This window comes from Stereum hirsutum (assembly GCF_000264905.1).
Source record: "Stereum hirsutum FP-91666 SS1 unplaced genomic scaffold STEHIscaffold_21, whole genome shotgun sequence".
NCBI lineage: Eukaryota > Fungi > Basidiomycota > Agaricomycetes > Russulales > Stereaceae > Stereum > Stereum hirsutum.
In genome coordinates, this window is record NW_006763151.1 from 667670 (window position 1) to 692605 (window position 24936).

Below are 24936 nucleotides of genomic sequence, written 5' to 3' on the forward strand. Positions count from 1 at the left end.
GTACGGCTAGCGAATTCGAGCTCTGGCAGGAAGAAGTGACAGTTGCCGCGATACCAGTGACGGTACGCCTGCTAATGAGCAAGCTCTTCATTCAATAAAAAAAACATAACAACTATTCATCCTAGCAAACGCTAAATAAGGTGAATACAGCAATCAAAGAGCGTCGTGACAGGATACATCACCTCCAGTGTGCCCTTGCATACACTTCTCATGGTCATCCGGTGAACACTGGGCGCCTGAACTCCATCGTACTTGCCCTCACTGAACTCTTCGTCTTCGAACGTTTCGACAATTCCCTCGATATCGATCAGGTCCTCACTGCTCAGCGGGACGCTATTGCGACCCTTCCTGATGATCATCCGGGAAAGCCTATGTGTCTCGGCAACTTCGGCAACTTAGTGTTGCGTCTGTTCGAGCATACGAAGAACACCTCACATATTGAGGAAGCTATCATTGCTCACGAAGGGGCCCTTGCCCTCGCTCTTAATGCACACCGGAAATATGGCTCTCTCAGGCATTCCAATGATCTCCAACTCTCCTACCTCGCACAGGCCGAATATTTCGGTAACATCCTCGTCATCGATCAGGTCCTCCTTACCCAGCGGATTGCCATTCTCCTCCTTCCTAAAGATCATCCGTACAAATTTCAATATCTCAGCTATTTCGGGCGGTCATTACTGCGTCATTTTGGGCGTACGATGAATCCCTCCTATGTTGAGGAAGCTATCGCCGTTCACAAGCAGGCCCTTGCACTCGTTTTTGACAGGCATTCTGCCGAGTCCAGGATCCTCCACGACCTCGGATGCTCCTTCCTCGCCCGATTCGAACATTTCAGCGACATCCTCGACATCAATCAGGCTCTCTCTGCACAGCAGAGGGCCATCGAGCTCACCTCTGATATTCATCCAGACAAGCCTATGTATCTCGGCCACTTCGGGCGGTCATTCCTGCGTCGATTCGAACATACGAGGGCTGCCTCCGATGTTGAGGATGCTATCGACGTTCACAAGCAGGCTCTTGCACTCACTCCTGATACGCATCCGGATAAGCCTATGTTTCTCAACGACCTCGGACTTTTCTTCCTCTTGCGGTTTGAACATTTGTTCGACATCCACGACGTCGATCAGGCCCTCACTGCTCAGCGGAATGCCATTGCACTCCTTCCTGATGATCATCCGGACAAGCCTATGTATCTCTGCAACTCCGGAAGGTCCGAGTCATTGTTGCGTCGGTTCGAGCATACGAGGAATCCTTCCGATATTAAGGAAGCTATCGTCGCTCACCAGCAGGCCCTAGTACTTCTTCCTGCTGCGCATCCAGATAGGCCCAGGCACCTGAATGACCTCGGAGTTTCCTTGCTCTTGCGGTTCGAACATTTCTTCGATCTCCTCGACATCGATCAGGCCCTCACTGCCCAGCGGAATGCCATTGCGCTCCTTCCTGATGACCATCCAGACAAGCTTATATATCTCAGCGACCTCGGACGGTCGTTGCTGCGTCGGTTCGAGCATACAAGGGATGAGTCCGATGTTGAGGAAGCTATTGTCTTTCACAAGCAGGTTCTTGCATTCACTCCTGTCATGCATCCTGACAAACCCAGGCGTCTGAATGACCTAGGACTATCATTTCTCGCCCGGTTCAAATGTTTCGGGGACGTCTTCGACATCGATCAAGCCCTCTCTGCTCAGCGGCGCGCCATCGAGCTCACTTATGATAATCGTCCAGACAAACCTATGTATCTTGGCAGCGTCACCAACCAGCTATTTTTGCGTCGGCCAGAGCATACGAGGAATACCTCTGTTGATGAGGAAATTGTCGTTGCTCACCACCAGGCCCTTACAATTGCTCCTGATATACATCCGGACAAGCCAAGGCTTCTGATTGACCTCGGACTTTCCTTGCTCTCCCGGTTCGAACGTTTCGGCAATATCCTCGACCTCGATCAGACCATCTCTACTCAGCAGGAGGCCATTGAGCTTACTCAGGACAGTAATCTGGACAAGCCCATGTATCTCTCCAGCATCGGACGGTCATTTCTGCGTCGGTTCGAGCATACAAGCAATTCCTCAGACGTCGACCACGCTATTTCTGCTCACCGACAAGCTATTTCGCTTACCCCTGATGCGCATCCTGACAAGCCGGGTCTGCTCAACCAACTGGAAATTATACTCCGCTCACAAACCGACCACTGTTCTGAACTGGAAATTATACTCCGGTCACAGACCGACCCTTCTGACCCATACGACGATGTCGAGGGTTATGATACTGGGTTACTATCGGAAGGCGAGTCCTCAGACGAGTCTCTCGATGAATATTTCGGTGTCCAATCGTTCACCGATTAAAATACAGGGACCGTTACGGATGATCCCGCCTGCACGGAGACGAGAGGCCTTTCAAGTTTGTGGGAGGAAGGGAGGACGGAAGGTTTACTCAATGACCACCTACATTTGATGCCATTGGCCTTCGGCGTAGCCCTGTTACGTTTTTATTTTCCCTCACTTATCCGCAACACCGCGCTGGCCCCAGAGGATGCCGAAAACATGACCGTCAACCCTTCCTTTCGAGAAGTCCTCACGCATACAATTCAATCACTCACATACTACAAGGACCTCGAAAACGCGACTTCCACGGACAATGGGTGGTCCAACCTTCAGTCCCGCATCAAACAAGAATGGTGGAATGCTTTACTCGCTGTAAGTACCATTGTCTTCCCATGCCAGTAAAGATTATGTTCTGACGAACTGCTGTAGATGCTTGCCATTGCAGCGTCAGTCTCAATCGTCATCATGTTTTCACACTGAGCGTAGCGGCTGATTGTCGTTTCTTAGAGTGGTCGCTACTGTTTTCTTTTCCGCGTCATCAGGAACGGCTTTCAATCTAGGTACTGTACCGAAAATGGCTACTGCCGTCTCAGGGATTACCTCAGGCTTTGGAATACTCTTCGCTGGCTTCTACATATTCAAATATGCGAACCTCAACAATGCCCAATGGGAGGTAAGCCCCAATGCTCTCCTCAACCTTATTAGTGACGGAGATGATTCAATCAATCGTAGGAACACGTCAAGGATATCTACGATACTCACATCTCGTTCGCCATTTCGTCACGGATACCTAGCTTTTTGCTCAGTGTCGCAACTACGGCGATGGCCATATTCCTGTTGGCCATGGGGTGGCAATTGTCGAAAGAGATTGTGATAGTGATTGGTTCGGTGGTGGTGCTTGCCACGGGGTTCATGCGTATTGTTCGTGTCTTCGACATAGTGGGTGCTTACATCGTGATGCTGGTACGAGGACTGGGCATTGTGTTGGGTCGGTGCAGGCGTTGGATTGTCATGATGGGACGTCATCTTCAACGGCTTATTTCTTGATGGGTTTGCATTTGGATAGAGTTCAGTATCTCATAAACGGGGTCTCGTCTACATACAATCACAACAATACCCAATGTTCTTATTATCGACTGGTACAACTGAATGTTCGGATAACATGACGTATAAGTACAATTATGAACACGAGCACGAGCACGACCAAGATCTTGGGAGAGCCGAGACTAAGGACAGCGCACTAGATCAGCAAAGCAGATCATGTCTGAGCGACGCATCGCGAAAAACAGAGAAAGAAAAAAGACCGTCGACTTTTCGCCAGAGCACGGAGCAAGACATATTACAATCGGACTACACGCCCGTTTTCACTTCTCACTTCTACCGCACTACGACTCCTCCCCATCCACCTTCGCCTTCTTCGCACTCGTACTAACGATCGTCGGAACACCCTGTCCCCTCAACCCGCTATCATGTCCCCCATCCGGCTCGACCGCCCTCTTCCTCTTCTCACCCACCTCCGCTTTCTCCTCGCCTGTGCCTGCTCCCCCCGTAGCCGCCGCTTCACCGCCTTCCGACTTCGCGTCATCCTTCCCATTTTCTCTCGGTCCAGAATCCCGGTCCCTCCCCCCTCCCCGTCCACCTCGTCCTCGGCCACCACGTCCCCTCCCACCCCGCCCTCCCCTATCCCCATCTCTGCCACCCCTTCCGCCCCGGCCACCACGTCCTCCACCACGCCCACCACGACCGTTGGACTCCGATCGATCCCGGAAGTTGTGCGAGGAAGGGTTCGAGTTGGTCGCGAATGTATAGATCCGACGCGCAGCGGACCGGGCACGGTCGAGGGAGAACATCCGTTCTTCTTGTTCTATCGATCGGAGGAGTCGGAGGGAGTCAGCACATCAAACCTCAGTCTCCAAGTGAACGGGAAGAAAGAGAAGAAGAAAAAGGATACTCACCGCCCGCCATGCTCCAAGTGACCTCCTTTCCCCCGAGTTCTTTAATCGTCTCCTTCACGAATGCCACGTCCTCCTCTTTCAGCGGCACATCGAACCCTACCAAGCCCCAGCCGTGGGCTTGGGGCGGGTAGCGCGGTTCGCGGGGTTTGTGCTCTCCGTTGGTGGCCGGGGGAGTGGTGGTAGATGTCGCGTCTCCATTGGCGGCTGGGGTTTCGGAGGTGGAAGCAGGTTCTGAGGAAGTGGCTGGGTCGACGGCGGGGATGTACTTGACGAAGGGCGCGCGGGCGAAGCGGCCTTTCAGCGGGGTCTGATGAACATGGACAGTAAAAAAAGGTCCGAAATCAGCACAGTCCTCCTCCGTAGCACAAACGTTCCAAACCCCAAAGCTCAAAGACAACGAATAAAAAAGCGCACCTTAATCTCATCGAAACTGACCTCTCCCCCAACGCCCAACCCCTTCACCTCAAACCTCATCGTCGCGCCCTTCGTATCCGGCACATCCCCATCCTTAATCCACCCCTGCCCCTCCCTCTCATAAACCTTAATCTTACTCCCCATAAACTCAAGTATCACCTCTTTCCCACCCTTGCCCTTCGCTCCCACCGAATCGACTTTCATCGCATGCGGGTCGTTGGGCTCGTTAGCTGCCGACGAGGGATGATGACGATCACCGCGATCACCGCCTCGAGCGCCGTAGGTATCCCGATCGACGAGCTTGAAAGCGTTGAACTTGTGTTCTGTGCCGTCGAGGCCTGTGCGCCCGGGTTGCGACATGCCGAGGGGTTTGCCTGCGATGCCTTTTTCGGCCATTTTGGAGGTGACGTATTGTTCCTTGGACATGATGAGGAGGGGCTCCGGGGCGGGGGAGGTTGAGGAAGGATCGGAGGAGGAGGGAGAGGAGGGAGAGGGAGAGAAGGTGGGGGGAGGGGTGGTGGAGAGGAAGGCGGTTACGGAGGAGAAGTCTGCGAATTCGACGAAGACGGAGTTCTGTGGGATGTAGTGCGGATACGACCGACGAGGGATCAGTGCGATATTGGCGGGAGAAGAAGAAAGGGCGTTGAAAAGAAAGACACACCTTGAACTTCTTGTGCTCGTCCCTGCGCATACGAACGGCATTGACTTTACCCCATTTCTCGAAGAACTTTTCGAGTTCACGTTGAAGTCCTTCAGATTCGTCCGGAAAACCTTTCTGTATACGCCACACATCGCTCGTCAATATCTCATCCCATACTCCCAATATGAGAAAAGGACAGAAAAACGCACAGCATAAACGCTCCTCTCCCACTGTCCCTTCGGCTCCTGGACCTCCTTCTTCCTCCTCACATTCTTCCCCTCCTCATCCACCTCCAGCTCCTCGCTCGTCCGCAACAGCGCCGCCAGCGCAGGCAAGCCGAGAGCTTGTGTGTATTCGCGCATACGTTTGAAGGAGGCGACGGTTTCGAGGGGGACCCAGTGGTCGAGGTTTTTGGTGTGGAGGGTCCACATGAAGCTATGAGGATGAGGTGAGGTGAGCGAATGAATATTATGCGGAGATACAAGAGAAAGAAGAAGATTGCTGCTGAGTATGGACTGCGAGGTGTTTGGTGTGAGAATAGGGGTACAACAGCCAAGCTTTGTATGTGGCTGGTAGAAGTGAAAGGGTGCCACCGCTTCGAGCTTCCGATGAGCTCATGAGAGCACATTACAGCACATTGGACCTCACGCCTCTAAGTGGATCATATATCCAGCAGTATGTCCATAGACTCAAAGAGGAGTTTTCCACATGGCCAAAGCTTGGTTCGAATGACTATCATACGAGTCATACCCAGCCAAAACGCATATGCCAGACAGATGAAAATGATGAGCACGATACACGTACCGGTCATAGGGCAGGTTGGAGTCTGCGAAGTAGAACTCAACTACACAAGCAACGCACCAAGTCAACTTCACGCTCTTTCTCCAACAAAAGTGTAACAAACGCACCTTGACGAATCGCAAGCAGCTTCTTCTCCTCGTCCACGTCCGTGCTGTCCAGCTCCATCCCATCTGCTACCGGCGCAGTGGCCACCTCAGTCGCAACGTCCATCTTGACATCCGAGTCTGTAATAGTCGGGACCTCTACGGTCGCAGGAGTGGCTTCAGACATTTCTACATCCACCATCATCACGTCCATTAGTGCCATATTTTCGCCACAGGGAAATTCCAACTTGATAAAGTGTTTGGTAGCGTTCGGGGAGATGCTGATGGTGAAAGTGGAGAACAAGGATCTGAAAGGAGTGCCATTATATACGTACGGAGAGGCGAACAACGTTTTTTTCTGAATTGGGTTGAATGGACGGTGGACGGTCAAAACGCGCCAGCTGCTGGGTCAATCGAGGTGAAAAGAGGGCCACGTGGATGATCGAGTGGCAAATTATCAAATTCACGGTTTGGACGTGACAACAATGAAGTTGAAAGCGGACTTGGACCTTCCTTGGGGTCGACGACCATCCTCGTACTGACTTATCGCATTGACAGGATAGAGAAATCAAGGTAAGTTAGTACTGCTGCTTTATTTTGACTAGGTGACCGACATTTTCACGGTTTAGGGCTCTGTTTTTAAATCCCTCAAATCCTCGATGCAGGCAATGTCTGGCCAAACCAACGATGTCTCAGCGCTGTCCCAGATGTCCTCTGCCGATCCAATAGATGCTGAGATTGATGCTCTCACCGCTCAGATTCAAGCGCTGTCCAGTCGAGTCACATCCCTACGCGCTGTACGAAACGATCGCGCTCTCATCTCGAGGCTTCCGTACGAAACGATGACAGCGATATTTCGCGCCATCGACGATCGGCCCCGTATTATCCACAATGATGGAAGGGTCGTCGGTAGACCTTGGTTGGGATGGATATACGTGAGCCATGTCTGTCGAATGTGGAGAGATATCTCAGTGCGCCACTCCTTGTTGTGGTCGGACATCTCCTTTGTTCTTGGACCACAGTGGACCAAAGTAATGTTCGAGCGTTCACGAGCTGCTCCTATCAATATCGACTATTCCATCGTATTCGGTCATCCTATATTACTCGACAAAGCTACACTTAATGCTCACATGTATCACGTGCGACAACTTTCTCTGGTCGTGCCACTCCATCCCACTAGCGTATCCCATGTAGAAGACCTTTTATTGATGGTAGCCGGCGCCGCTCACGGTTTAGAAACACTCAGCCTGAAGATGAGACCAATAGACATTCCTCCAGCAGACTTGACTGGTCCTTCGTCTATACCCAGCTGGTTGGCGGAGGACTTTCCTCGATTGCGCCACTTGGAACTTCACGGTTTCCTCATTCACTGGGGACCCGAGTCGGTGTTCCCCTTTCGATCCCTGCTTACCTTGAAGCTCGGACTACCTCTTCACCGCGTTATCGAGCTGGACTCCGCGTATCTACCCACGTTGCCCACGTTGCTTACGGTTCTTGACCAAATGTCGGAACTTCGAGTGCTTCATCTCGTCCACATCCTTCCCTGGATACCACTCCAGAATTTTCATCTATTACCTCCCCCTCAAACCGTATCCCTTCCCCACCTGACCGAGCTACAGATTTCCGGAAAAGCGCATGAGTGTGCCAATTTTCGGCGCTGCCTAGAGATTTCCACCAGTACGATGGTCCAATCATTTGATCTCACCTCTCAATATGCTACTGGAGAGGACCTTCTCATGATGTCTCCCTTCATTAACTCTTTTATGAGCTCAGTTAAATCTTGCATGAGACTCGCCCTCGCAGACTCAGGCCAAACAATCACGGTTATCATGCACATGCCCTTCATGCCAAATGTACCCCCTCATCTGGAATTACGATGTGTTTTCATGAGCGATAGACATTCCACGGAAGACAACATTTTCCCGTTGCTTCTCGGACGCTGTTCATTTGACCATCTTACGACGCTCTATATTCGCAGCCATATGTGGACGATCCCTCATTGGACAAGGTTCTTTAGCATGTTCAAGGCCATCGAACATCTCACAATCGCCACCATTCCTTCGTCCGTCAACAATGCGCAGTGGCCCACCTTCAACAATTTCTTCGACGTGCTAGCCATTGGTACTGGCACCCGTGCTTCCGAGGCTGATTCTGCCCTGAAGGACCGACCGCGCGGTTCCCATCTCCTTTTACCATCACTTACAGTCGTGAGTTTCTTTAGCATCGACCTCACGCCCACGGAGTCGGACGATGCCCTGAGGCGAGGACTGCTTGCGTCCCTCGAGTGTCGACAGCGATCCGCGTCTCCGATTAAGAGCATCCAGTTCAGTCACTGCAAGGTCTCGCCTAGGCTACTACAAAGTCTTCGTGAGGTTGTACTCGAGGTTGTTCAAGAGGCTGAGATCGATCTTGATACGAGATACGGAGTGTACGTATGTTTATTTGACCGTCCCTTTGAGTCCTGTCGTATTCATTGGTGGTTCGTTTGCAGGGCTCGACGTCGCACATAGGTCGTTCGAATATATGGGTTCGACTCCATCTGCATGCTCCATACTGCGTGTACAGTCTCTATTCTTCAGTAGACCCTTTCTTGTTTATACGTTTCAATCAATCTAATCGTGCGCGTGTCCTTCACGGAGATATAGATGGTAATTGACATCGGAATGACTCTGTAGTTGGCATTGTACAACTTTGAGAGCGCACAATACGTGAAGGTGCTTCAACACGGTGCTCGAGGTCAATGCTACGTGCTGCAACTTAGCGCGTGTTTTTCGGCCCGAGAGATAATGTAAGAATCGTGGCTTTCATCGATTGAGAACCAGATCATCGACCTGGCCCAACGCCCACGGTGAGTGTCCTTGTTCTCAAGTCTGTGTTCGAACTTAACCACATTTCTCTGGTAGTGTCATTCCAATGACGACCATCAAACTTGGCGGCTACTTCTTCGATCTCAGCGCCGCTCGAACGTTGAACAAAAACCTCGGCATAAATGACGATGAGGTCCCTGACACGAGACTTGAGTGTCCCATAAATAACTGGCTCGTGGACAACGGCAGGCACGACATTCTCGCAGCATGGATCATGTTGCCCAAATGTCATCGACCTGGCTTAACACACCCCGACGCGAAGCCAGGAATGATGATTTGCACACAGTTCTGACCCGTTAAAGAGGAGAACCCGGGACCAGGTTGTCCGTGAGGTACGTTCGAAGTCGGCACTTCCGAGCCTCCTACATTCTCAAGACAGATGCCAATCAAAGAGCCAGAGGCCCTCGAGAGAGTATTGATACCCTCGAGGAGTGTCCAGAGCCTGATTGCGTGAAACTATGGGATGGATGGATTACTGGGGGCTCGGATGACGCTCGCTGATCTTTGAGACTGAAGAGCCCTGCTTGCAACGAAATAGTATCGAGAGACATTCTCCATTCACCTCAACCTTCGCGCATCCTCTGACGTCGGAGGCAATGACCCCACGCTCACGATGTCGAAGAAGTTGCAAAAAAAAAAAAAAAAGAAAAAAAAAACCCCCCGCACCAATACTTCACTGTACAGGGAAGGCGAGTGGATGTCATCCGGACTGCCTGGACTTCCGGCGAGGCATCCATCCCCTTACGCCTTCGATGTCTACCTCTGTACCTTCCAAAAGCATCAACATGTACTTTTAGTAGCACGAGAAGGCTTTGTCGTCGTATATAACATACTTTGCATGCACCCCAACTCTGAAAACGATTTCGCTGTGGACTCGACAAGCCCTTGACACAGCTGGAGGATTGGTCGCGGGCCACAGCCAGCACTCCCTCCCGCACTCCTGACCTTCTTTCCTTCCATGGACAGTGTACGGGGAGAATATATGATGGTGCACTAAGAACTTATTCCTAGCTTTCAGACAGAAAACTCGAATGCCTCGCTCCTATGCGGAAGTTCGCAGCTGCACATCGACTCGGATACATCCATGACATGTTATGGCTGATTGAATAATTTCCTATCTTTCACCGTACATAGGCAACACTAATAATATAAGTCTATCTAGTGTACTATCCTCAGTCTTCGACGTACAATCACCAGCTTGACTGTGAAGTCGACATCGACGAAACAAGTAGTACTTCAACTGGCGCGCTCCTATCCGCAGTGGACCGCCATTTGGGATTCCCTATCTCAGAAGCCTCGCACTGACTTAGCTCGATACTTGACGCGTCTTCGAAGGCAGTCAATCATGCAGTCACTAAGCATACAGGTTTTTGGGGAGATGACTGGTTCAGACAAGCCCGCCACCGCTTTCTAGCCTCAAAAACTCGGATTTCTCGCACTTGTGGTACCACATCGCGACTCAACACTATATCGCTCGACTATGGGGCCTCCAGACACCCGTTATCTACTGAAAGATTTTTGGCTTTGCTTCCTTTCACTCAGTATACGTGCGCACGACGACACAGTGAGCAGGCCGAGACATGACTGCATCATCCACCGCCTCGGGCAAGGATTTGTAGGCATCATCACAGGTTCAGACTTATCTCGATGCAGCGTCTAGTATTGGAAGCAATGTGTTTTTTCATTCAGTAGTACGGTACGTTCTGGGTTCACCTCTGGTTCAGTGTGTGGTGGATGGGCTCCGGTGGTGGATTTTTTTGGCTTTGGGCAATCCGAGACCGTGAGATGCTCTTTGGAGGGTCAAAGCGGTAGAGATGTCCGATGGCCTCTGTGGCAGTATGTATTTAGTGCACGTACCTGGCTACAGATAGGAGTATTGTTCCTCATGGGACCGTATTGTACTCTGAATATACCTTCCTTCCTTCCTTCCAGATAGCCCGGAGCAGGAGAAGGACTTGGAAGTGAAGGAATGGCTCACCGATAATGGAGTTTCGGAGCTGCGCTCGGTGTGTGTGTTGGACTTGGATGGGATTACCCGGTATGGCTCTTTCCCACGTAAGATGCCGGTGAATCCACCGGTAGGGGAGGACCAGGAACCGTGGGAGGCCCTTGGGGTTACTGAGGAGGACTGGGAGGCTACGGGGAAAGCAATTAAGGAGATGCGGGAGAAGTCAAAAAATAAGGCGAAGTGACGGTCCGTGACGATGGAAGCTGGCTGGATGGCTCACCCTGTTCATATCCACAACCTCGCCTGTGTTATGCCATAAAACCACTCTGTTATGATTTCAGCTATTCTGCGGTCACTGTGTGGCAGAGCGCCCAACACCAACTCAAGCTTGCTTCAAAGCTAATGGAGTGTTTCCATTGACTACTCTGGTATATGCAACCGACCGCGTTGGCCATGCTGACTCGCATTCGGGGTTGCCGTCGTGGTATAACCTATAAAGTGAGATGTGGTGAAGTTTTGTTGGCTTGGGCGGGGCGGCTTGACCCACAAATTTCCCACGACGAGACATCCCGGAAGCCTCCGAACACACATTGTGGCGTAAGAAATCGCTCGAATGTGGCAACATTCGCGCAAAGCACTGCCACAAGTTCTTGACGCAAGCATATTCCAGATGTTGTCTAATTCCACCACCAGTCGAGTTAATGGAGCAATATATATTGAGTATTCATCAGTACATTGATTCACCTACGCCACTCGGCACTCGAAGTTTGCTCGAAGTCATCCTGGCCTCCGAGTCCCTCGACAAGTACTCTAACGCAAATTCTACCTCAAACGACCCCACAATTTCCGTCTCAAAACCTATGAACTCCACCGCATCATTAATTACACTACCCAGTCAAGCTCTGCAGACCCATGGAGCACACAGAATCTCTAAAGTTCTCTTCACTGCTTGAATCCCACAGGCTCTCGCACAATCAATCGCCACCGTCAACGTCACGGTCCCGGCGAACATTATCTGAAGGCCGTTAACCCGCCCAACCGTCACACACATGGGGATGGAGATAAACAACCGGTGAGTCACTTGTAGGCCACCACAAGAACTGGCCGCCTTAGCCTGAGATTCTCAGCGGTGTTTGTAAACGTGCAAGGGACAGAAAGCCACCAGTGGTTCAATAGTGACTTGTAAATCCATGCTAGAACTCAGCCCCGCCGTTATATTCTCACCACTGGCACCCCGCGTTGTTTCCTTCGACTCGCTCAGACGCGAACCCTCCCTCAGCCTTTTCTCCGTTCAGTATAGCCCCAACCGAGCTGTCAAAAACGAGCACTTAAAGAGTCAAAAAGCGACTGACTGGGGCGGAAGAATCGAGATTATCCTCCTCACTTATACCCAACGAGCTTAGCGCAAATCGTAAAGGCTCAACTGACACTTTCCCCATCCGCCGACCATGCAGAGCAACTCGCCTTACTCCTATGCCCTAATACTCAAAATAACGTCGCCCAGTCTCGACCCGCGAGACTCTTCGGGACATACAGAGTCAGACTACTTAACCTTCGAGGAACCAATGAGCTGAGCCCTCCAGAGTTCTAGCTAGTGTCAATGCGAGCGTGGCACCGGTACGGACCTCGAGGCCACGGTCCATCGCAATAAAACCACATTCGGACGGGTGTCAGTGGACAGCTATTTATGGGACTCTGGCCTTCGTTGTGCGTCCACGGGGCACCGATATGGGCGTTGGACGTCACGGATATCGTGTTGAATGAGGCAGGAGAAGAACGAAGAACGGATACAAAGGCGGCCTTGTCACTCACCTGAGGAAAATCGATCTCTGATTCGAGCTATGGAAGGCCATGGAACGCTTTGCTGATCTGATGCGAATCGGATTATACAACTGCGACTGCGAGTGGAGCCATGTAACGTACGAAGGGGAACAAAGGGGGGAAGTTGAGTACGAAGGAACAAAGGGGGAAGCTGAGTACGACTCTGAGTACGTAGAAACGGGGGTAAATCGAGCTCTCCTCTCGAGAGCTACCTATGTATATAGCGGACTAAAATTCAGATCCAGGAAAAGAAACAACAAAAGAAACTTCATGAGCCATTGTATGGGGTTATGTATATACGCATGCAAAGAAAAACAAATTACTTATGGGTACTTCGAGCCAGGGGGGACGGTATCGGGCAAGCCGGAATGCAACAGCCGGAAACGGAGGGAGAGAGGAAAGGAAGAGGAGGAAGTAGAAGGGAATAAGAGTACAGAGAGCCAACAGCAACAGGCTCCGATGCAAATGAAATCAATAAAGAGCGAGGCGGAGTATATGTATATACGGCGGAACGGAATACTTCGAACGAGGAGACGAGTTCAGGGGGGAGATGAGAGTCGAGTACAAAGAAAGGATATTAGCACGGAGGAAACCAGCAGAAACGATAGAGGGGAAAGAGAAGAAAAGGAAAGGTAGAGCAAGAGAGAACGAGAAAACGATGCGATCCAAGACAGTACAAAGCATAACATAGCCGGAAACATAAACATAAGAAACGACGACAACGACCAATGACAAGAACGCAAGAGGGACCAGCCATAGACAGGGAAGGGGAGAGGGACTATCCACGACTCGGAACGAAGTTCACCCACTTCGAGGACTTTTGCACACCTGTTCAACACGCAACCTCTTGCACCCTCGCCTCCCTCATACCGCTCTGACTCTTGGTGTGCTGCCTTCCACCCGCATTCGCACTCGAAGTACTAGCACACGCGCCCACACCGCCCTGTTGTTCCCAAAGCGCTACCATGTTACGCATCAACTCCTCCAAGAACGTCGCATACTGCTTCGGCGTATGTTCCTCGTCGATCGCCACGACCGGCGAAGCGAGCGACGAGATCAGCCTCTGGGCGACATTATAGATCTTCACGCGTTTGTTCTGATCGATGGTTTCCGCGAGGCTGGGGTGGAGGAGCTGAACGCACGTTCGTGTTAGTGCTGTAAATAACGACGGGTTGGGGAATGGACTCACTCTCAACAAGAACGCTCCCGTGAAGCCGGCACCAATATAGAAGAACTCGGGCGAGTACTTCATATTTCCCGTGGGCAACATCTGGTTCGTCCACACGTCCACCAGCTGGAAGCACGCATCGATGCACTGCCGAAAAAACGCACCCCAAAGTCAGCCATCCATTACATTTCGGATCGTGATCGTCGTGGGGTGGGTGGGAGGGGTTATATTAGGGGAGAAGCGGAATGGAGTGTGTTATATCGGGGTGTGGGGCGCGGCTCCAAAAATGGAACCCAAACTCACCCCAGCCAAAAATGTTGCCTGCGAGACACTCGCCGATCCTCCAAGATCAGCCTGATATCCATACGAAAGTATGATGAGTCGGCAGTAATGCCCTAGACTGTACACAAACAACGAACAACGCGATACGATATTTAGCCTCTTGACTTCCACGCACACAATCGCGACAGAAACGACGTACTAAGCGATCATGCCCTCGCGAAGGATCATGGCCATATCTAGCACATGGATAAAATACGACGGTTAGGCTCAAATTCGCTTAAGCGAAGACGTCGAGGGAGAGGCTGAACGCACCATCCCGCTCATCTTGTCCTCTCATCCCCCTCTTCAAGCTAACCTTCACGAGCAAGTCTACACGATCATAGAACTCCTTGATCTTCGCCGTGACGTGCGTTTCGTCCCTCTGTAATACCACGAAAGTAAACAAAACGAACTTGTTAGCTCACAAAGTTCGGATTGAACACAAGGGAAGGTGGAATGAGAAAACGCACCTGCAGATGCAGCGGAATATTCGACACGGCCTCGATGAACCCATTCATGATCCTCAAGAAGCTAATGATCACCGGCAGATGCACATCGTACGGGTGCTGGAACGTGCTCGACGAGCACCAATGCTCCGCGTTCCGGATCAACTACAGAAACATAAAAGTATCACACCGTTAATACACGGACAGGAATCGACGCAGGAGGGGGAGGGGAGAGAAAGAGAGAGAGGACTCGTGTGAACACCAAACTTACCTCATCCTCCAAAATCGTCGGCGGCTTCCCCAACTGCATCGCCGTACTATAATCCATAATACAGCACAACATCCACGTCCTTCGATTATTCAACATCTCCCGCTCGTGCCGCTCGTCCTCCGGCTTCGCAGGGGTACTGTTCGGCGGTGGGGGCTTGTTCAGGTTCAGCTCGACCGCCATCCTACACGAATACACCCATACACACATACACGGAGACACAGCAGCGTGGTGAGCTCGGAACATCCTCATCGAATGTAGAAGATGTGAATAGTGAATAGGCACGCACCTGGTAGCGATAGCGGTATAACACCACCCCCGATCCTCCTCGAACCTCCGCGTCGGGAAGCCGTACGCAGCGAGGATAAGATACGCCTGACACGTCTCGACCGTCTTCCAGCCGTCCACAACCGTCGACGCCGCGGCGGCCTTGGCGAAATGCATCGCGATCTTGTAGAGGCCTGGCCGTTCGAAGAAGTACCGGGAGGAGACGGCGCAGACTGTTGGGGGTTGATGTCGGATTTTTGATAAGTAAACCTGAACGGACAGGAGGGGAGGGGAGGGAGGAGGAGAATCGCTACTCACTAACGGTGAACAAAAATGGACATCGTCTCAACACACTCGCAGGCGTATAGATCGTCTCGTCGATCCCGCTCAAGAACGTCTACACGAACGAACACCCCTCGCGCTCTCAGTAAACAGCCACGAGGAAAACGCGAAACGGGCACTCACGTTGATTCGCTCGAAGTATCTATCAAATCGCATCACACGCGTCAGTCTCTCGTTCTTTCTCTCGCTCTCGCATGGAAAGATCTGGAGGAGGCAGAAGGACGTACATCCTAAACAGCGCCTTCGCATCCTCAAAACTAATCAACCCCGAACTCAATATCTCCGGCACCTGTTCCCTCTCAATAATAATCCTCCTCAGATCCAAATCCGCATACGGCCCCGGACGGAAATACAACCCATTCGCGATCCCCATCCCCCCCGCGGCGCCCATCCCCTTCAAAAAATCCTCGGGACTGAACCCGCGCGCTCCGTACTTCAGACTCGCATCGGCCAGGAAACCAACGGGGGCCGTGCGATCCGGCAGCGCGCGTGGGCGGGCCAGCTCCTTGCTCTTTCCCTTCCCACTTCCCCCTACTCTTCCTGACCGACCACCAAGACGCTCGGAATCCTCGTTCTCAGAGTCCTCGTCCCCAGAATGGTCCTGCGAATGCCGGCTAAGGCCAAGGAGATGTCGCTCGACGTCCATCTCCTCGTCCTCCGAATCGCTATACACCTCTCCGTCCTCCTCGAGCGGTCGCGAGTCGAACGGCTGGACGGCTTTTGTCGTTCCGTCGGGGGCGGGAAGAGGTCGTGTGGAGCGTTTTTCGAGGTAGGTCAGGACTTCGGTGAATTGTTCCCTGTGTGAGCGAACGATCGAACAAGTGAATAGGTCAGTTTGGGTCGATGACAAAGGTGAACAAGGAGTCTGACAAGTAAAGTATAAACGTACCGTTCCTGCGCACTCAGCGTCAAATGACCAGGCACGATCCCTATAGGCGTGTAGCTCCCCGGAAGGGTATGTAACTGCCTCAAGACATTCGTCACTTGTTCGTTCTTCGAGCGGATCTGGCGGAGGAGGAATTCGCGTTCGCTGTTGGTTGGGTTTAGGGTTGAAGGGACGAGAAGGTCAGCGTCGGCGGTGAGGGAATGAGACGGTCAGCGTCGGTTATATGTATTAGATGAAGACGGGTGTGAAATGATGTACGATAGAACGGCGGAGGATATCATGACTGAAGTTTGAAACTCACCTGGGCGTCCTCGCCTTCCGCCCCTCACTAACACACTCATGCCCGCCCGCCGTACACCTCTGACACACCGACGCATCATCATTGAACACGCAGCGCATCTGCACACAACCCCATCACACATGCTCCGTCAATAACGCCATAATACCAGGACCCATACACAACGCCACTGAAACGCACCTTCAACCGCTTACACCTCGAACAAGCCCCCGGCGGCCTCTTCATCGACACTTGTTGTCCCTGTCCCTGTCCCTGTCCCGTCGAGACATCGCCCGCACCATTTCCATTCTTCACGCTCTGGGTAGCAGCGACTGACGACGTAGCCGTAGCCGTAGCCACGACGGGCGCATACGGATGATGATGTGCATGCGGGGACGTCGTCGGCGAACCCACCACCTTCGTGAGACTCGTCGATGTCGGTAACACATTATGCGTCTGTGTCGGAGCATGGGCATGGGCATGGACGGCCCTCGCTGACATCGGCGACGAAGTCAACGGCGAAGTAGAACTCGACGTGGGCGAAGAAGACGGTGAAGAACTAGTGGTGTCCCTTTCCCTCTTCTCCTTGTTGTCCTTGTTGTTGCTGTCCTGTGGATAGGGCCCGCTCGCCGCCGTCGACTTCTTATTGGATTTATCCTTATGCGACGTCCGCTTTGGGCCGACTTGGCTTTCTTGTTGATGTTGATGTTGTGCGTGTTGATGTTGGTGTTGGTGTTGATGCTGGTGTTGATTTTGGCGCGCGACGACAGAAGCGCGAGGGATGGATACCTGCGTCGGAGCAGGCACTGGCACAGTCGTCGTCGGGGGCTGCTGCTGCACGTACACAGGACCAGGTCCGTAGCCTGAGTTCGAGAACGGCATAAGATCCATCGGCGCGATCAAAGTCGGACTATTCCCATTACTCCCCCCCATCCCACCCACATCCATCGCAATCGCATTCGCATTCCCTTCCACACCTCTCATATCCAACCCACCCATCATATACCCCGAGCTAACATCGTACCCAGGCACAGACGGCGTCCACGACTTGTGCTGGTGCTGGTGCGGGATCGTGACGTCGTCCTGTGCGAGGGGATGGCCATGCGACGAAGAAGGCGACGAGCCGGAACTGATGCTGAGACTGTCGGAGCCACTGGAGGTGAGAGGCGGCGTGGGCTGGTTCCATGCTGCATGAGCGTTGGGAATGGGGATGCCGGTGCTGTCGGGTGGGGACTGGGACTGCGAGTGTTGGGAATAGGAATCGTAAGTGGAGAAGGCGGTCGGTGTCGGTGTGACGGGGATGGGTTGGACGTCGGACCGGGGGTATGGCTGGTGGGAGTGTGTGTATGACGCTTGGGTGTTGTTGTTGTCGTGCGAGGGAGGGTAGGAGATGGCGTTGGCAAGGAAGGAGGACGGGGAGGAGGATGAGACGGAAGCAAACATGTCTGTGTGTGGGGAGGGGAGTTGCCGGCGGGACGGCGGATGACGAGAGGGGGATGACGTTGATTAGCCTCGATCAGACCAACATGCATAAATTATATAAAATAAAATGGCGATGCGATGCGAATGCCATGCAAGAGCGCGTGCGGGGAAGGAAGCGAAGAGGACGAAGTCCGTGGACGAACAGGACGAAGGAACGCACCTCTGTCATTCATACCGTTCCCAGTCGTCGAGACAGGGCTCGGGTAGCCCCACTGCGCCTGTGTGGTGCTGTCCTGCACGTCCTGCACGTTGCTCGCATGCTCGTACGCTCCTGATCCGCCATACCCATCGTACCCTTCCGCACCTCCGTACGTCGAACTGTTCGAGGACCCGGGCTGATAATACGACGGCGCATACTCGAACTCCGCGAGGGGTGCTGCCTTGGAGGAGATGCCGCTATAGTCGGGGTATGAGTCCGAGCCGGGATACTGGATCGGCAAAGAGGAGGAGTGGTGGGTGTTGGAGGACGCGTGTGGGTGGTGTTGGTGGGCGTAAGGGTCGATGGTGTTGGTGGCGTCGTGGTGGTGGTGCTGGTGGTGGAAAGAAGCCGAATTCGCAGCCGAATTGGAAGCCAGGTATGGGCCGGCGCCGGGGTGTGTGTTATAGGCCAACGCATCCGCGAGGTCAGGCTCGCGCTTGTGATAGACCTGGTCGAACTGCATCGTCGTCGGTCGTCGTGGCGGACGATGGGAAATGATAGGTGCAAGACGCGGGGACGACGGTGGGCGAGGGATGTTGTGAGGCGGTGATGGAGAGAGGGAAGGGGGAGCGAAGACTGTAGGTGGCAAGACGCCCGGCGGACTTTATATATCGAGGTCAGCGAATGGGCACCGTGAGCGTCGAAGGATCTTCCTGGACGGGAGGTCATATTCCCATATGGGGATTCCCATCTCCGTGCGCCGTTCTTCTGCGTTCCCACCACAGCGCTAAACTCTCTCCTGCCCAACACCCGGCCCTCGTCGTCCTCTCGTTTTAGATGTCGCTTCGTTTGGGATGGCGTTCTACTATGGGTCAATTACCCGTTTCTTTCGCTCAATTCTTATTTTCGACAAGGTAAGCAATCTCGCTCCTTTTCTTGGATATGGGCATGGATTTGCTTACGAATACCCCTGGATTCATGATTCGCGAGAGCTAAACGAGAGCCCTTCCAGTGCCCAGCTCTCCCAAGCCACCCCTACCTCACCCAAGACCGGACATCGCATCTCCCCTCTGGATTGCGCATCCGATTCGAATTCCCAACCATAATTCTAATTTTCCCCCTGGACGATCTCTGCAGCCCATCTCGCTGAGTACCTTATCCGCCGCAAGCGATGGAACCAGAACGCTCTGATCTGAACTGGTAGGATAGCTCGAGATCGACGCCCCCACGATAAAATCGCACAATTTTAATGGCATGCACTAATACTGACCGCATCATTGGTGGTCCGTGCGCCGCGCCATCATCCACTGATCCATCAATCACACGACACGACGAAATCGGCGCATCGGCATCTGAATCGGACTCGGAATCGTCGCATCGAAGGCATGACAACTTACCACAACAATTTCGCGCTCTCATTTCCATATACCGTTATTATGCTTGTGTATAGGTTATCTTCCGCATACGGAAACCCCGCTGCGATGTACGGGATGAATTCTGTCACAGGACAAGCTTTTCGTAGGCTTCGCTCACGCTTGTGACGAAGAGGTGCTCATTCATCCAAGCTTGGCTTTCCTTGAGCCTTTTTCGGGTGTCCCTGCACATGATTCACGTCTCATCCTTTTGCGTCCAGCCTCCACCTTCTTTTCGCTCCGTGAGCCCGTAAGACGAGCTTAATATTATGAATCGTTCGTAAGCTCCTTGCTTCCTCCAAACCCTCCCCTCATCTTCGTTCCTTCGTTCGTTCTTTCGCTTCTGCCATAACTCACCCCTGCCTTCCTTCCTTCTATCCTTCTCGACCGCGACTGAGACACAACCTAACTAAAGCTTAATATTCCTGATGCACTGGATGGATCGATTGAACCGTACACTGTACAATGACAGCGAGCAGTGCAAAGAGACCTGTGAATAGAACGGCAACACCCAGGATCGACATCATCTTTCTCTATTCCCGATCGATCCTTTCTCTGTCTTGCGTCGTGCGATCGTGACCTTCACCGCTGTACCATTCCCATCCTCTCTCTCTTTCAGTCCACTGATGCTCTCTCGATCTACCCACAACTCACACAGACGACCATACTCACCCGCCTAGCCTAGTCCGAGTCATTCAACACGCATCTGACAGACAAGTCGCAAGCATCAACTAGGTACTCACAGCTACTACTGATGATCTGGTTTAGATCGGGGCGCACCATCGAGGGTCTGCACCGTCGATCGAGGGTCGAGCCGAACCGACCGACGACCGACGACCGAGAGCGAGTGCGAGCTCGAGAGCGAGAGTTCCATTGCTCGTGGCGTTGGCGTTCTACGATCGTTATAAGAGCGTAAATGTGTGTAAAATGGCTCTCGCTTTGTGCTTCTCCCTGTGCCCCGCTCCCTATGTTCCTTCCCGCTCTATGTTTTCTACGCGTCACTCGATGTTGGATCTTCGAGGTATTTGACCCACAGCAATTGAACCGCTAGTGCTCCTACCTCCTGGTCCAGTCCGAGATACAGAAGTTTGATACTGTATACTCAGCTACAGGGTAATCACTACGTTCCTCTGATCCACTATTCAGACGAGACGAGAACATGGACACTTACCCCCTCCCTCCCACCTTTCCTTCCTTCCTTTCTTTGTTTCTTACTTTCCCTAACTTAAAACGGCGGAAACTCCACGCCCAAGCCCACGCAAACCGATCGATCCTGATTCCTGATGCCGATTCACACAGGTACGTAGGGCCGCTCAAGCTTCATGCATCATGCTTCCTGCATCATGTATCATGCACATATCCATCTGAGGTCTCGAGCCTCGAGGTTCCAAAGACCGATATAGCTCTGTTACAGTCTCATCGCTAAGTATCCGCCCTTCGTGATTCGTGCCCCGATGCTTCCGCTTCTGCTTCGTCCGTCCCGCTCTACATTGACCAATGACACTCCGCACTCCGTTTCATTCCCTCGGCATCAAAGTCTGGGATATAACATCTCACATCTGCATTGCCTATAAATAAGGGTTCATTCCCCTGATGGGTTGCTGTTTTGTCGTACCGTGTAGGGAGGAAGGGAGGGATTCAGTTGTGACGGGTGCGGTACCAGACATAGACATAGATCCAGAGAGCAGATAGAGATAGAAGTAAGTCCGATTTCGACTCCGCCTCCGATGAGGGCGGAAAGATGAGTTTAAGTTTTATAGAGCGTACTCGAGTACGATAGGCACGAATCTCGTCGTGGCTTAATATTTTAATGTCCGTCCTTGCTGTTCGAACTTCGAATCCTGGCCAGCTGGCTGTGGCTTTCTTGTATAATTAGCGACGATGGGGAGTCAAGTCGATGTGCATTGTGGACTAAAATTACATTCTTCGATGAGCGCTCGTAGGAATTCATTCAGGATACATACATACATACACACATGTGACTCACGATCCGAATTCGTCTATTCCCTTCTATTCCACCTCCATGCAAACACATGTAGCCATACTGTATTAGTGTAATAAGCCCCGCCCAATGATAATGGAGGCCTAAACCCTCAACCCTCAACCGTCCATCTTCATACTACTTACTCTACTAAGTATACTGTAACCGTACCGTCTGCAGAAGTGCCTCTTGGAGATCTAGACCATACGTGGACGTACTTAGAGGAACACAGTACTAGTGGTCAGATTGCAATGATGCTGCTGGTGAGTTCAAGTTCACCCTTCGGGGTGGGATCTCGGGACGAAGGCTTGGACGATATAGATCACGACGTCGTGGCCTAAGTCGACTGATACTGTGAATTCATGTTCTGACGCAGGAGATACTGTACGTTACATTATACGACATCATCGCTCGAGCCTCGGGATCTTTTTACATTGGCATAATTCAGACCGTTGGCGCCACGGTGGCGCATGTCCGACAAACTTTGTTCACCCGGAAATTGTTACAGTAAGGAGTAGATTTGTGGAACGTTGGAGACATGACGTCTGTCATGTGCATGCACCCAGATGGTTGTGGGTTGTCCAGGTCATAGGAGTCACAAGTGAAATACTTAGGCGTAGAAGTACCTGTAAGTATAGTACTGACATGATCGGGAATAGTCTGGCGCCCCTTCCTAAAATATCCGGGTTCTTGTCATGAGCACAATGGTATCTGTCATGCAGACAAATGGAAACGCATGAGGTCTGAACGTTGCGTTCTGTATTCACCACAATAACAATAAGCATGGCAGAAAGACTGGCAAGTGTGACACAATACGTACGCCATACTCATCTTCCACTAAGAACAGCGACACCTACACACGGTCAGGACAGACCCTGCACAGACCATGGCTAGCGCTCGGAGAAACACCATAACGGCACGGTTTCGAACGGAGCTTTGAAACCTAACTGTCGGAGTTGGAGTGTCTATAGGATCGACATTTTCAGCTAGTTTCACGCTTGGCAGGTAACGAAGAGTGTATTAGGAAACCGTTGTCGTGGAGTAGAGGTGTGGTGACTCAGATTGTGCACGAGGGATTCTCATGTCGCTAGTTTGAGACCGCTCGTGCTATTGTTGAACTCGAGGGTGATGATGGTGTGATATGATATGATATGATATGATACAAAATTAAGATGAAAAGCTTCGAAGCGCGCAGGAGTCTGACAAACGAGATGGATGGAAAATGCCGTGTCTGAGTGTCTCGTCATGATTCAAACTGCGCGTTAAATTTTAATACAAATCGGTCTCCGACTTGGGTGCCTTGCGCTAAGGAAAACTGTCACTCGAGAAATACAGCGGTGCCGTTGGTTCATCATGGGTAGTAGAAAGGCCGAAAACACGATGGGGAACTTGAAGAAAGAGGGCAGACACTCGCCGTCTCAAGGATCTACCACAATGGCTAGTAAAATTCTACGTACCTTCTAGGTGAAACATAGCCTACGTATCGTGGCTTGAGCCTAGTGCAGTACTAACCCAAACTCGTCGCGCGCTCGTCGAGTCCACCTCGCGGTTCTCAGCGGGCGTTGAGTACCCCTCCGCACCATTCGGTCAAATTCGTCCGCGTAACATGAGCGCGTATTTAGAATTTGATGTCTTCTCCATGACATTGAGACGCCCCCCTCAGAAGACAAGGCCAGCGACTAATTTATCGGTGGGGTATACTTGGTAAAGAGCCAAATGTGCCGTCGGAGAACTTGACCTTCCATGGAATTGTGGCTGTGAAATTTTTATAACTTGTCTTCGAACATCCTATTCTATCCATCCATCCGCTCTACAGTGCACCATGGTTGCGCCGTAGTACGGACATTTCTGCAGTAACGCAAGCCAATATCACTGTAGGATGCCGGGGACTTGTAGGGCGGAACGGAGGCAAAATAAAACGATAGATACGAAGCCAAATCTCACGAGCAGATCGCCACCACCTCGCAAACACGTCGCCCCAAATCTTCCCTCCTTCTATAATTTTGCCAAACGAAGCGTCTATAAATTAGCTATCCATACTAGCTCACGCTCCGCCCCCACGTTTGGAGGGGTTACGGGCTATACTTGCAGAATATCGACGGAATTGACCAGAGACGCTGCGGGAATACGGAGCTGGTACTTAGTACTTATCTGGAACAAGGACAGAGATATTCGAGAACCCACAGTAAGTTTGTCTGGGTCATGAGCAGACTTCTGCCAGCTTGAGCGTCAGATTGTATCGGAGCTTCAAGTTATCGTGTTTAGAATTGTTCCTAGCATAAAAATACAATATCATGACAGGGTGCGAGTACAGACACAAAAGAGACTTCGACGAACCAATGGCAGGAGTGAAAAAATATCCTTAGAAGCATGGGCTCCGGATCACGACGAAGAAACAAGAAACAAGGTGAAGTGTAAGGGACAATGAAACCTCTCGACAAGTTAGAAGATGATCAAAACCGTTAGAAGCACCAGAAGAAATACATACGGGGTAAGCAGGAGTGGTGAGGAGGTTTCGCGGTCCCGGTTTAGGTAGACCGCTAGCAACAGGCTCGCGCCTCGCCCGAAAGGAAGACATCGGGTTGCGTTTTATGTTCTACAAATTCAACGGAAAAATGAGATACCAGGTATGGAGTTAGCATATAGTTACTCTAACAGAATCTTTCAAGTAGAACTGGGCTCGGGTTTTCCAGTGCGGGGACTCGGGATCCTTGTGTGAACATAATCAGAAATCAACCTGGCAAACGGGCAAGCCCTCATCTCGCACACATTCAGAGACAATGATCTTCTCCGTTCTATATTCATCTTACCCAGGAAGAGTAACCGATATCAATATGACATTGAAAAAAAATGTATGGCAAGACCTCGAGACTCACTGTGTCGCAAATTACCAAACGCCGCTGGACTAGACGCCACCGCCACCTAAACGCCACTAACGTATCCCTAACTGGGGACCCCGATCCATTCAATTACAGAGCGTATTCATGCCACGAGTTCCTAATCCGCTAAGCGAGTCGATGAACCATAAATCGGGGGATCGGGGATGCACGATCGAGGATCCTGATCGTTAGAGACCGGACGTCTTAGTGAGCCTTGA

The 24936-nt window shown here is 51.8% G+C and overlaps 7 protein-coding genes across 7 annotated transcripts; 4 read left to right on the forward strand and 3 right to left on the reverse strand.

Moving 5' to 3' along the window:
• Positions 1-371: 371 nt before the first annotated feature.
• Positions 372-2342, forward strand: STEHIDRAFT_68728 (uncharacterized protein; the record flags this gene model as incomplete). Its single annotated transcript, XM_007310613.1, has 2 exons — positions 372-1735; positions 1874-2342. 2 exons carry the CDS (start codon positions 372-374, stop codon positions 2340-2342), a joined length of 1833 nt encoding a protein of 610 aa, XP_007310675.1.
• Positions 2343-3706: 1364 nt separating this feature from the next.
• On the reverse strand, positions 3707-6401 carry STEHIDRAFT_163114 (uncharacterized protein; the record flags this gene model as incomplete). The annotated part of the gene is made up of 7 exons (XM_007310777.1): positions 3707-4185; positions 4277-4583; positions 4691-5263; positions 5352-5465; positions 5540-5765; positions 6135-6174; positions 6239-6401. The coding sequence occupies 7 exons, from the start codon at positions 6399-6401 to the stop codon at positions 3707-3709; spliced, it is 1902 nt and encodes a 633-aa protein (XP_007310839.1).
• Positions 6402-6882: 481 nt separating this feature from the next.
• STEHIDRAFT_163115 (uncharacterized protein) lies at positions 6883-8724 on the forward strand (the record flags this gene model as incomplete). Its single annotated transcript, XM_007310778.1, has 2 exons — positions 6883-8642; positions 8706-8724. The coding sequence occupies 2 exons, from the start codon at positions 6883-6885 to the stop codon at positions 8722-8724; spliced, it is 1779 nt and encodes a 592-aa protein (XP_007310840.1).
• Positions 8725-10895: 2171 nt separating this feature from the next.
• STEHIDRAFT_163116 (uncharacterized protein) lies at positions 10896-11273 on the forward strand (the record flags this gene model as incomplete). The annotated part of the gene is made up of 2 exons (XM_007310779.1): positions 10896-10917; positions 11014-11273. 2 exons carry the CDS (start codon positions 10896-10898, stop codon positions 11271-11273), a joined length of 282 nt encoding a protein of 93 aa, XP_007310841.1.
• A 1695-nt stretch (positions 11274-12968) lies between these two features.
• Positions 12969-17517, reverse strand: STEHIDRAFT_150792 (uncharacterized protein). The gene is made up of 14 exons (XM_007310780.1): positions 17027-17517; positions 16850-16947; positions 16552-16692; positions 15886-16459; positions 15786-15800; positions 15639-15717; positions 15343-15553; positions 15057-15237; positions 14810-14950; positions 14613-14721; positions 14500-14536; positions 14322-14418; positions 14040-14165; positions 12969-13982 (listed from the first exon to the last, which is right to left on the reverse strand). Exons 1-14 carry the CDS (start codon positions 17324-17326, stop codon positions 13683-13685), a joined length of 2409 nt encoding a protein of 802 aa, XP_007310842.1. The 5' UTR covers positions 17327-17517; the 3' UTR covers positions 12969-13682.
• A 251-nt stretch (positions 17518-17768) lies between these two features.
• Positions 17769-19063, reverse strand: STEHIDRAFT_126206 (uncharacterized protein; the record flags this gene model as incomplete). The annotated part of the gene is made up of 2 exons (XM_007310781.1): positions 18468-19063; positions 17769-18270 (listed from the first exon to the last, which is right to left on the reverse strand). Coding segments are annotated over exons 1-2 (949 nt in total), but the record flags the coding sequence as incomplete, so codon positions are not given.
• A 519-nt stretch (positions 19064-19582) lies between these two features.
• STEHIDRAFT_126207 (uncharacterized protein) lies at positions 19583-20215 on the forward strand. The gene is made up of 2 exons (XM_007310782.1): positions 19583-19829; positions 19897-20215. Exons 1-2 carry the CDS (start codon positions 19696-19698, stop codon positions 19985-19987), a joined length of 225 nt encoding a protein of 74 aa, XP_007310844.1. The 5' UTR covers positions 19583-19695; the 3' UTR covers positions 19988-20215.
• Positions 20216-24936: the final 4721 nt, after the last annotated feature.